The sequence below is a fragment of the Nipponia nippon genome, unplaced genomic scaffold, assembly GCF_047370975.1.
Source record: "Nipponia nippon isolate SJK-2023a ecotype South Korea unplaced genomic scaffold, ASM4737097v1 scaffold_2, whole genome shotgun sequence".
In the NCBI taxonomy this organism is placed as follows: domain Eukaryota; kingdom Metazoa; phylum Chordata; class Aves; order Pelecaniformes; family Threskiornithidae; genus Nipponia; species Nipponia nippon.
In genome coordinates, this window is record NW_028262336.1 from 760691 (window position 1) to 772513 (window position 11823).

The 11823-nt window shown below is 52.0% G+C and overlaps 1 protein-coding gene across 5 annotated transcripts in view; it reads left to right on the forward strand.

Annotated features, from left to right (window-relative positions):
* ZYX (zyxin) overlaps window positions 1-11236 on the forward strand; it is a 29008-nt gene extending 17772 nt beyond the window's left edge. For 2 of the 5 annotated variants that reach the window (XM_087756013.1, XM_087756012.1), the window contains exons 2-10: window positions 2662-2922; window positions 5984-6174; window positions 7198-7290; window positions 7587-8093; window positions 8419-8560; window positions 8645-8814; window positions 8972-9150; window positions 9433-9553; window positions 9975-11236. In XM_087756013.1, the coding sequence (XP_087612139.1) occupies window positions 2673-2922; window positions 5984-6174; window positions 7198-7290; window positions 7587-8093; window positions 8419-8560; window positions 8645-8814; window positions 8972-9150; window positions 9433-9553; window positions 9975-10085 (1764 nt within the window). In that variant the 5' untranslated portion in view covers window positions 2662-2672 and the 3' untranslated portion in view covers window positions 10086-11236. Of the gene's footprint in view, window positions 1-2001; window positions 2200-2661; window positions 2923-5983; window positions 6175-7197; window positions 7291-7586; window positions 8094-8418; window positions 8561-8644; window positions 8815-8971; window positions 9151-9432; window positions 9554-9974 lie in introns of those variants that run through there. The other 3 variants (XM_087756010.1, XM_087756009.1, XM_087756011.1) reach the window with 3 other exon arrangements.
* Window positions 11237-11823: the final 587 nt, after the last annotated feature.

An 11823-nucleotide genomic window follows, 5' to 3' on the forward strand; every position in this document is an offset into this window, starting at 1 on the left:
CTGGGCTAGCTTGTACCGGGGCTCCCTGTGCGGCCGGAGCCAAACTGCTTTCTACCAACAGGGGTGAAAAATAACGCTCAGCATTCTGCTCCCTCAGGTTTCTTCTCCTTTCTCAACCCCAGGAAAGGAGGTGAGCTTCTGAAAGGGGTATCTCGGGGTCGAAGAACAGAAAGCGGGCTGGGTGTGTACGAGGTGGCAGACCCACCGTGGGACCTTCTGGGAGGTGACCCTGCTGCTGAGGGAGGTGTCACTTGGTTCTGCACTCCTACTTACCCTTGCTCTGTTGGAGAGAAACAGCGTATGAGGCAACTGAGTATCCTGACTGTGTCCTTTGGGGACATCTTTCTTCATAGCTCTACTTGAGTCATCTTAAACGCTGTTACAGCAGGCAGAAAAATCTCTCCCCTCAGGGAAAATGTGAGGACGAGAAGGATTTGAGATTAGGTCTGCTGGTGTGACACTCCTTCTCCGATAGCTTTCGCAAACGGTGCCACAGGACTCGCATAAGCTGGGCGTTTCTGGTAAGGCTTAGATGGTATTGCAGCGCTGCAGGGCTGGGGGGGTGACGCTCCGCAAGGCCAGCCTTTCTCAGCCTGTTTGGTCCGTGCGGGGGTGGACGGATAACCAGAAGTGAGGATGAGCAGGGGCAGCTGCTGGATGGAGACAGCTCTGAGCAGAAAGGGCCTTAAGCGTGACATAGCATACCGGGAAATGGGCTGCTTTGGGTTAAGGGAGATAGCAGCTGCTGGTAGCGAAGCCAGCGCTTTTTTGTGAAGCGGCCGGTGTCCCAAGACTGTCTCTGTGTTGACTAACCCCAGTATGGATCATGATCAGAAGTGACGTTGTCACTGTGGTCTTCTGCTCATGGTGCTGTCGATTCTGGTAGAACTACTACCAAGCGGTTCATGACACCGTAGTGAAACAGCGGAGCACGAGTCAGGATGCTCTAAAGAAAGGCTGGAGGTCTTTTTAATAGCTTCTGTAGCTCAGTGGGAAGCTGCAGACTGGAGGGAGTTGGTCAGTCCCTTCTGACTTGCAAGTCTGTTGACCCCTACAAGTCTGAGGAATTGAGGACGGACCTTGCTAATTACTCTTCTGCCTTGGCCCTTTCGCCTGCTGGATCATGTGGGAGATGCTCAGCACAGCTTCTTGGCTGCTCCTTACTGTTGCAGCCTCTTCCTCCTTTTGAAAAGCCCAGAAGAGTTTGTCAAAGCGCACGCGACTCATCAGCCCTTGCACCAAGGGAGCAAAAAGCGCGGCAGCATGGACTTAACAGTTGTCTGTGTTAAGTCATATGTCTGTGTCACGCGCTTGTGACCTGGAGAAGCTGTGACAGGTTACGGTGCCATGTTGTGCTGAATCGTGGGAGCGCTTGGAACGGGGCATGCGGGTCCCAGCAGCAGCCGTGGGTGAATTAGCGGTGGGTGGATGTTTGTGGCACCAGGGCTGTCTGTCCCAGCAGCTGTTACCGTCCGTGCGAGAGAGGCCGGCGGTGTGGAGGGGCGCCGATTTGAAGATGCCAACTCGAAACGCTGGCACGGGGCCCCTGTGCTGGCGGAAGCGCTATTGTGCTGGGGTGTCAGGAGGACTGCAGGCATGCCAGGCTTTACAAGAAAGCACCTGGCTTCGTGGAGATTTCTAGCACGGATGAGATTTCAGGCCTGGGTTGCAGGACGGAGGGAACCCTAGAGATGTGGAGATCCTGAGACCTGCGGTTCCTCAAACAGCCGACTCGGCGGGGCCGCCCGAGTCTGGTGGTGGGAAGGAGCGAGGGGAGAGGGTCGGGGCGCCCGGACGCTGCGGGCCGAGCGCCCGGCCCCGCTCCCGGCGCCGGGCAGGGCCGCGGCTGCGCTGCCTGGAGGCCCGGAGCCCCGGCTGCGGCCCGGGGGGCGGCGGGGGGCGGGCGGCACCCGAGGGCGCAGCCCGGCGGGGGCGGAGCGGGCGGCGGGAGCCGCTGTCACCATCAGCGGGGGCGGGAAGGAGAGGCGGTGAGGCCGGAGCCGGAGAGCAGGGCCTCCGCCCCGGGATGTGACGCCGGGGAACCCCTCACCCGCCCTGGCTGTTCTGCGGCGGCGGCCTGCGCTCCCCCCGGCATGCAGGGGTCTGGAGGTAAAGGACGGAAGATGCGGGGGGGGCGAAGGGGGACGTTACTGGGGCTGTCACAGGCTGAGGTCAGGAGGAACCGGTTGGCGTTACTGGGTAAGCGGGGGAGAGGAGATGCTAATTCCAGTGCTGGGGAGAGGAAGATGCTAATTCCCGTTCTGGGAGAGCGTGTCTGGGGGCACCCTCCTCAGGGTGCGCGGGGCTCGGTGGATGACGCTCGTTCTGGTGGCCTGCTGCTGTCCTCTCCAGCGCGCGTGCGTGCAAGGTTCTTGTGCGGCAAAGAGCTTGGTTTTCTCCGTGGCAAGATCCCCGTTGCGGTTAATGCCATACCGAGTTGAGATGGTGAAGCGTGCTGGCTCGTTTGAGCTGTCTGCAGTTTCTGTTCCTCCTTTTTTCCTGTGCTGATCCTGGCAGTGCTCTGTGCTCTGCTCAGGCACCTCAGCCTCTGGCCAGACTTCAGCTCCTGTATCCCTCTGTTTCACACGTTCCTCTCTATTAATTTCCACTCTGGCCCAAGGCTGGCTTCCTATAGGTTTCCTCCCTTTTCTCTCCTGGCAGGTGCTGAGAAGATGGCCTCCCCAGGCGCCCCAGGGACCCGCATGACCTCCACAGTCAGTATCAACATTTCTACCCCTTCCTTCTACAACCCGCAGAAGAAGTTTGCGCCTGTGGTCGCCCCTAAACCCAAGGTGAACCCCTTCAAGGCTGGGGGTGCGTCAGAGTCGTCAGTGCCCCCGCCTCCTGGAGCTGGCGCCCAGCGTGCTCAGATGGGGAAGGTGGGGGAGATTCCATCAGCATCCACGTCCCTGCTGGCAGAAGGTAGGTGCGGGCTGGCGTGTCAGATGTGAATACGCGTTTCTAGATTCTCAGGGTGTGAGGTCTGTAACTGGGGTTAATGTGAGAACAGGGCCATAACTGCTATAAGTGAACGATACTCTTGCTGTAGAGGCTGGCAGGTTCCAAAGTGAAATAAAACAATTGTAGAGGGATCTCCAAAGATGTTGTATCTCCATTAGGAAAGGAGCCGGGAAGGCAATCCTGTGTTGCACTGGTGCTGGAGGAACGCAATGGATTTTTCATAGTATTCCCTGAGTGCGTAATTGTGCAACTGCAGTCAGTTTCTGGCCGGCATCTCTGAGAGCAAATATGTTGCAGGGAAGTTGACCCCGATGGTGATGAATCATGCTGCTCCCCTTCTTGTTGATTAATCTTAGCTCAAGTTGGTTGTTTCTGACTGTAGAGATCTTTCTTGTGGACTCTGCAATGGCCATCTTTGCTGCTGGAGATGGGGAGGAAGAAATAATTCCATGGAAGAATGGTAGAAGCTATCATAAACAGGAAGTGACACTTAGAGTTTGTATGGCTTCTAGAGTTTTATACTTTTTTCCTAGTGGTTTGGGTTGGGTGTGTTTTCCTGTGTTAGAGTGACTTCTTCCTTTAGTGTGGTTTTCTTTCTTTCTTTTTTTTTTTTTTTAATTTTTAAAACTTTTTTTATTTCCTGTTGGGGGGGGGTGTGTGGTTTTTTGTTTTGTTTTTTGTTGGTTGGTTGGTTTTTGTGTCCTCTGAGAGGCAGAATGTTCCTGGCCGTGTGGCTCCCTAGTTGGAACTGATCAGCACGGAGCCACCGGAAGGTTCCCTAGGGACCTCTTGCTAATGCTTGATGCTGCGTATTACCCCAAGACTCTTATCAGGGTGCACTTCAGTCGGGACACGCGTCTTCAGATAATGCCAACTGCTGTTTGAAGTTTCTTTCCTTTCGCTGTCTGACGTAGACGGTGCAACACTGATGTTTTCTAGGTTAGCACGCTAAGTTAGTTGGAAGCTGACCTGATGGTAGAACAGCTGGTCCAGTGCTCAGAGGAGACAAATTATTAAGCCATTTTTTCCATTTTGCGAGCCACGAGGGCCTCAGCGTGTTGGTGCTTCTCCCTCCTAGAATTGTGCCAGCTAACTCTGGTGGCCTTTTTCTTACACGCTGTTGGCTGGAATCTTGTGTCCATAATCCAAGTTCCCATCTTAGGCTTTATGATTTTCTGCTGTAGTTGTGTGGATTAGGGATGTGTCTGTTGGAAGGTTTCAAACTGACACAAATACATTACCTGAAGTACAAAAGTAGACAGATGGATGTTAAAAATTATTTTTCAATATACGGTGCGAATGGAGGATTGGGTGGTGTTTGCTCCACTTCTTCCTTCCTTATAAAGCTTATTATGGAGGAATTAACTTGACAGAAATACTAGCAAAACACGGCTTAAGATGCTGTGTTACCATGGGGTGAGGGCTGCCAGCAAGACATCTGAAGTACGGATGAACCACCAAAACTCAGTCCTGAGAGAAATGCATCTGAATTGATCCTTCTCTGATGCATCTCTTCAGTCCTTCTCTCCCTTTCCTATACGCTCCCCAAACAAATAGTAATATAACATAAAGCCATAGCAGTTGTCCTCTTTGTCTTAAATGACAGGATGGCTAAGTTAGTATTGCTGTAGGAATGTTCTATTTAATATTGATCATTCTATAAATCTGGTATAGTAACTTTGTGGGGAACCTTTTTGTTTGTGTGAATAATTCATAAAACAGGCTTTTAGTGCATCTGAAACAATGCGACAGCAGGTCAGGGCTTCATTTCTGCAATGTTCTTTATCATTTTAATAAATCAAAAGGCAACCGTATACAAACTTGATCCCAAACTGAAGTTCCAAAATAAAAATACCAGCCTAGTATTACTTCCCCGCTACGCAGAATTTCTGTGGCACAAGAAGGCTTGAAAGAGGTGCTGTGTACCAGTGCAGTTTATGCATTCCACAGGCTAAAAAGATTTCGGCTTTCGTTTTCTGAAAGGGCAGTATCGTCTCCCTTAGGTTACAGACGAGAAGTCTTTATACAGTCTGTCGACAACAGCTGGATATAAAGATGAGACGATTCAATTAGTGCTGTTGCACATGGAGTAGCAGGAGTGAAAAACGTGGTCTTTCACCCTACTGCTGGTTGGGGCTAGCTAGGAAGAGAGGTGGGTGTCCAGAAGAAGGGATGTGGAAGTTGTGTCTCCTTGTCTTCAGCGTTCTTTGCTGCTTGGATGATAGGAGGGCAACTTCTCCCCTACATGGTGAAGAGAAGAGGATTCACATTTATTTCCACTGTGTTGTAGTAGAAAATGTTCTGCCCGTTCCACATCTTTGGCAAATATGAATAGGTGGAAGCGATGGGGTTTTCTTCTAGGAGATTGAGGCACTCTGGTGCTTTTCAGCCTGCTTAAAAGGGTTCTGGAAAACTTCTCATGTCCTAATCTGTATTGAGGGTGGGGCCATTTTAGCCTCCAAAAGGAAAGCTCTTTTCATCTCCCAGAAGAATAAAGCCGTTTCAGAGATTCCTCATGTGCATAAGGGGTAGTTGGTCTGACTTGCCTCTTTTTCCCCTCCTTGTTTCTTGTAGTGCTTACTAGCCAGCTGCGAGGTGCCAGCTTATTTTCCTGTAATAATGCAGGCTCTTCGGGGTCCTGGGTTGTCTGCTGGTATTCCTTCTAACCCTGCTCTGTATTCAGCAATTTGAGCCAGTTACTGGCGAGAGAAGCGTACGCTGGGGACCAGAGAATGAGAGGAGGAGTGGGAAAGGGCATAGTAAGACACGTTTCCCAATTATACAGTAACTATTCCCAATAACTAATTGCAGTAGCTACTGAGGAAAGTTTATATGATGGCAAATAGCTTTGGACAAGGTGAAAGCCAGCCTGTGGAGTTCAGTTGTCCTTGATGGGTGCTGGGGTCCCCTGGGTACTGGGGAACTACTTGCTGTAATACCTTCAAGTACCCCTCCTGGGGTTTGTACTAGCTAAGAGTAAGAAATGACCCAAACTTGCTTTTATTCTCATTCTTCCCCATAGAGCTGCCGCTGCCACCTCCTCCCCCACCTGGAGAGGAGGCAAGTTTCTCCTCAAATTGTGCTTTTCCCCCACCCCCACCACCCTTTGAAGAGCCTTTTCCACCAGCCCCAGAAGAAGTTTTTCCTTCTCCTCCTCCTCCGCCACCACCGATGTTTGATGAAGGGCCTGTGAGCAAGGTACCTGCCCCACAGGTGAGTGAGGTCAAGGGCAGTATAGTTTCTTGTGATGCTCCGTGAGTTGGAGCAGCTCCTCACTCGCTGAACTCAGCAGCAGGAAGCCCTGAGATTTCGGAAAGCAGAAAATGCTACCACCCCATGGACCAGCATAGATTAGGGTCAACTGGCTGGGCTATAGCTCTGCAGATGAAGGACCTGGGGTTCCTGGTGGACAGGGAGTTGAACACGAGCCAGCAATGCACCTTTGTGGCAATAAAGGCCAACCACATGCTGGGCTGCATTTGTGAGAGTGTAGTCAGCAGGACAAGGTCTGATTATTCGTCTCTCTCTGGTGCTAGTGAGGATGCATCTTGGAGGACTGGTTCCAGTTGGGCTCCCCAGTATAGTAACCCCAGAGGAATATGGAGCTAGATGCAGTCCAGCAAAGGGTCATAGTGATAGTTGGGGGTTGGAGCATATGATGTGAAAGCTGGGTTTGTTCAGCCTGCAGAAGAGGAGGCCAAGGCAGGGATCTAACTGCAGTCTGCAATACCTAAAGGAGGGCTGGAGAGAAGACAGATTCTTCTTACTGGGGCACAGCAAGAGAACAAGAGACAATGAACACAAGTTTCGGCAAGGGAAATTCCTGTTGGACGGAAGAAAAACCTGTTCCCCTCCAAGGGTGGCTCAACACTGGCACAGGTGCTGGGGAATCTGCGTCTTTGGGGATGTTCAGCAGTCACCTGGACAAGGCCCTGAGCAACCTGGTCTAGCTTGGGCGTGAGCCCTGCTGTGTGTTGGACTAGAGACCTCGAGATGTCTTTTCCCGCCTAAATCTGTCTGTGGGTTTCTCTGGGCTGTGCGGTTTCCCACTGTTTGTAGACGTTGGAGACGGTGCCCTGTTTCATCCTCACCAACTTGCTATCCACTCAAAGCAAGGAGCAGATCTGTACCACAGTCCAAAATGTCAAAATCTGCTATTGTAAGGGGATACACCCGGTTCTCTGGCTGTTCCTGTAACGTGCTCTGCTCCCTCTTTCCTCATGGATGGTGGTATAGGTACGTGGCAAGATGAGCAGCATTGATCTTGAGATTGACTCACTGTCCGTAATGTTGGATGACATGGAGAAGAATGACCCCTTCAAATCCCGGGTGAGCTCTCCAGAATGTCGCAGGTGGAAGGAGAGATGACTGGTTTGCTGAACAGAGGTAGTGAGAAGGGTGCTACTGAAGATTAAAATGTCTGGATAAACCATAGCGAGAAAGTGTATGTGAAGGACCAGAAAGCATAGATCTTGCAACTTGTCAGGACTGCTAAATATGTAATAGTGTGGGAACTCTTAGCGTTGTGGGTCTGGGATAGCTGCTGACTCACTGCTATAGACAGCATGTTTTCTCTTCCACCTTGCTGACAACTGCCTGTTTCTCTCTGTTGCTTCACTTTACAGATATCTTCAGGATCTGCAGGTTCTCTGGAGAAGCCATCGGCCCCAAAAGCCCATGTGGAAATACCGACTGCACCCAAAAATACTCCTCATTCCTTTCCTTCCAAGTTCACTCCAAAGTCAAGTGGAAGCTTATCTTTCAAGCCCCCTGGAGTGGATTTGACCCCTGCCCCAACCCCATGGGCAGCTCCACAGCAACGCACGGAGCCCCTAGCATCAGTCCCTCCACCCCCCTCTCTCCCTCCTGCTCAGACTACCCCTAAATTCACTCCACCCCCTGTTGCTGGCTCTCCTAAGTCTGGGTCCAAATCAGGTGCCAGTGTTCCCGTGGCTCCCTCAAACTCCACAAGATATCCCACCTCCCTTCAGACTCAGTTCACAGCTCCTTCACCTTCGGGTCCCTCCTCTCGGCCACAGCCTCCCAATTTCACCTATGCCCAGCAGAAGGAAAGACCCCAAGTGCAGGAGAAGCCACGTCCCACAGAAAAACCTGCTGCTGCAAAAGACACGGTAAGGGACAGAGCCACGGGAGCAATGTCGTTGGACAGGTGCAGCATCACTGGGAGCAAAGCTGGGGGATGAGGAGGGAGGGTCTGTCCGGGGCTAGGGGAAGCTGTTACCCATCTGCAAGAGAGATGTAACTAGAGACAGTGGTGGAGAGGGACAGGACTTGATGTAAAGGTGGAAAGAAGCAAGCACAGTGGATGGCAGGTTGTTTGCTAGAGGGAAAGACAGAGGAGAAGTCAAGGTGAGAGAAGTAGGTTTGTTAGGGGCAGGGTGGGACTGAGTCTGTCTATATGTGTCCTTTGGGATTGAATGCTTCTGCTTCCTGCAGCATAGACCCACAGGCTCCAATGCAGATCCACCTAGGGGGAATTCCTGTCTGACCATGAAGGAGGTAGAAGAGCTGGAGATGTTGACCCAGAAACTAATGAAGGATATGGAGCATCCACCTGCAGCAGAGGCTGCTACTTCTGGTGCGTTCCCTCAGCGGACAGCTGTAGGACTAAGGCTGTGGTGGGTTTTCCTCTCTCCTAAGCCCTTTCTTCTCCCATTGACAGAGCTCTGTGGCTTCTGCCGGAAGCCCCTCTCACGAACCCAGCCAGCTGTGAGGGCCCTGGACTGCCTTTTCCACGTGGAATGCTTCACCTGCTTCAAATGTGAGAAGCAGCTGCAGGGGCAGCAGTTCTACAACGTGGATGAGAAGCCCTTCTGCGAGGACTGCTATGCTGTGAGTCACTGGGATGAAAGCTGCTGGAGAGAGCTGAGCTTGCGGTGGTTGCTCTCTCTTGCTTTCCCTTCCTCCTTCCGTCTTGCCTGTCTGTGGTGTAGCCTCCTGGCAGCGGGGGATTGGATTAATGAGTCTTACTTGTTTCCTTTGGGCTCAGGGGACCTTGGAAAAGTGCAGTGTCTGCAAACAGACCATCACAGACCGGATGCTGAAGGCCACTGGTAACTCCTACCATCCCCAGTGCTTCACCTGCGTGATGTGCCACACCCCTCTCGAGGGGGCCTCTTTTATTGTGGATCAGGCCAACCAGCCTCACTGTGTGGATGACTACCACAGGTATGGAGAGAGCATGTGCATGCGGTGTCTGAAAGGAGGCAGATTCCCTCCCACCTGCTTAATTTTGCTGCAATACGGGGTTGGGTTGCCCTTGTCGTCTGTTGGACATGAAGTTAAAAACGAGTCAGCAGTGTACCTTGTAGCAATTAAGATCTTTTCCCACCTAAACCTCTTTGTGATTTATTACTCCTCTGCTGCTAATGCTGTTGTACGGCAGTCAGAAACCGGCGCTGAATGCCACTGTGGTGGTCATGGTCTCCTCCGTGTTTTTGTGGGTTGCAGGAAGTACGCTCCACGCTGCTCAGTCTGCAGTGAACCTATCATGCCAGAGCCTGGAAAGGATGAGACGGTGCGCGTGGTGGCATTGGAGAAAAATTTCCACATGAAATGTTACAAGTGTGAGGTAAGCCTGGTGGCCCCACTCCTCCCATCTTTCCCATTCCCATTGCCAACAACCGGGCACTTTTGTTGTCTATCCTGACCAAACACTAAGGTTGTTTTGAGTGAATCTGGAGCGTTTTGAAGCAGGTTCAGACAAAGATGAGACATTCCCAGACCACAGGTCCGTGAACAAGGACTATGCAGGGCTGTAGTCTCTAACATCCCCAGTACAGCAGCTGTGTATACTGGAGGAACATGCTGGGATCACAGAAGGGGCTTGCTCTTCTTTCAAAATAGTGTCTCCCATTAGCGACATCGGAGAGACAGCGGTGGGCTGTGAGCCATTATCCTGACCCAGCGGGGCATTGCTTACATCCTTGAAGGCATTTACCCTGCTGTTGGCTGTCGCTGAGCTTCCTCCCTCTTTTCTTTTCCCTGTTTAGGACTGTGGGAAGCCCTTGTCCATTGAAGCAGACGAGAACGGGTGCTTTCCACTGGACGGGCACGTGCTGTGTATGAAGTGTCACACCGTTCGTGCCAAAACGGCACGCTGAGGAGCTTGGAGCGGGCATACCCTCGAGACCCCTGCGCTCAATACTCTTCCCCTCCCCGCCGTTGTCCTCTCCCTCTGCCTGACAAGGCAGATTGCTACCAATGGAGACTATGCCAGCGCAGTTCTTTACTCACGTAGGATTCACTGCTCCTAGACTTCACTCCGCACACCCACCACGGAAGGACATCTTCTCCTGTCGCCACTTCCTGGCCACAGCGTATTCCAGGCTGGGGGCTATGACCAAGGTGAGTGCGAAATCTCTGTTCCTGTAAGACTCTGACGGAGAAAGACCAGACCTCCACCACCGCCTGCTGGAAGGAGCAAGAACGACCTGGTGGCAGGCGCTGGGAAGGGCTGAGCATTCTTCTGTTCTACGGAGCCAAGAACGATGAGTTGACCTTAGAAGGTGGAAGCCTCCATCTCGGCGCCGCTTCCGTCTTCATGGTGGTTTTTTGTATTTTGTTTTTTTTCTGTTGGGTTTGGTTTTTTTTTTCCCCTCCTTGTGCCACTTCATTATCAGGATGTCTTCCCCTGCCCCATCCCTCACTCCTGGGTTAGAGGGTGGAGGCAGAACGTGTTGGGAATTTCTGTTATCGTCGCTGGAAAAAGCTAACCTACTCTAGCTTTTCTGTCTCTAATGGATTTTACTGGCTAACTGTCTTGTCACTTTTTTTTTTCCTTAGCCAGATTAAACTGGCAATGTTTGGAATCCTACTCTCTTCCCGAGTTTGGAAACTTGGTTTTTGGTTTGGTTTTTTTTTTTTTTTAAATCTTTTTCCCTCCCCAAAATGAATCGTTTCCCAGTGTGGTTTCTGGACAGCCAAGCTGGGCACCAGAGTAGCAAAGGAGTCCAAAGAATACATGTTTACAAATAAAGATCGTCGTAAGGCCGGGCAGCGCGTGGTGAGGAGGCGTCTCAGTGCACGGAGGAGGGTTCAGCGGGCTGAGGAATGTCTCCCCATCCCAGTAGGAATCCTTTCACCGCTGTCGGCGAAAGCTGCAGTGTAATTGCAATGGACTGTCTGGCTCTAGGTGTTACTGCACTGAGCCCCATTTCCTGGACTAGAACCTCTCAAACAGAACAACCCTTTGAATAAATACACTGTCCAACCACTGTTTGCATTCAATAAAATGTGGGATTTTTTCCATTAACACGTGTCTGCTGTATTTGTTCCGCTGCCCATGGGAATTGCTGTCTTAAGCGGGCAAGAATGTATGGAACGTCGCTATTCGACCTAGCCTCCAGAGAGGATCATAGAATCGTTAAGGTTGGAAAAGGCCCTTAAGATCATCGAGTCCAACCGTTAACCCAGCACTGCCAAGGCCACCACTAAACCATGTCCTCGAGCACCACGTCTACCTGGCTTTTAAGTACCTCCAGGGATGGGGACTCAGCCCCTGCCCTGGGCAGCCTGGGCCAGGGCCTGACAGCCCTTTGGGTGAAGGAATTTTTCCTAATATCCAACCCAAACCTGCCCTGGCACAGCTTGAGGCCGTTTCCTCTCATCCCATTGCTTGTTCCTGGGGAGAAGAGACCAAACCCCCCCGGCTCCAGCCTCCTTTCAGGCAGTTGCAGAGAGCGATGAGGGCTCCCCTCAGCCTCCTCTTCTCCAGGCTGAGCCCCCCCAGCTCCCCCAGCCGCTCCTCCCCAGCCTTGGGCTCCAGCCCCTGCCCCAGCCTCGCTGCCCTGCTCTGGCCACGCTCCAGCCCCTCCATGGCCTTCTTGGGGTGAGGGGCCC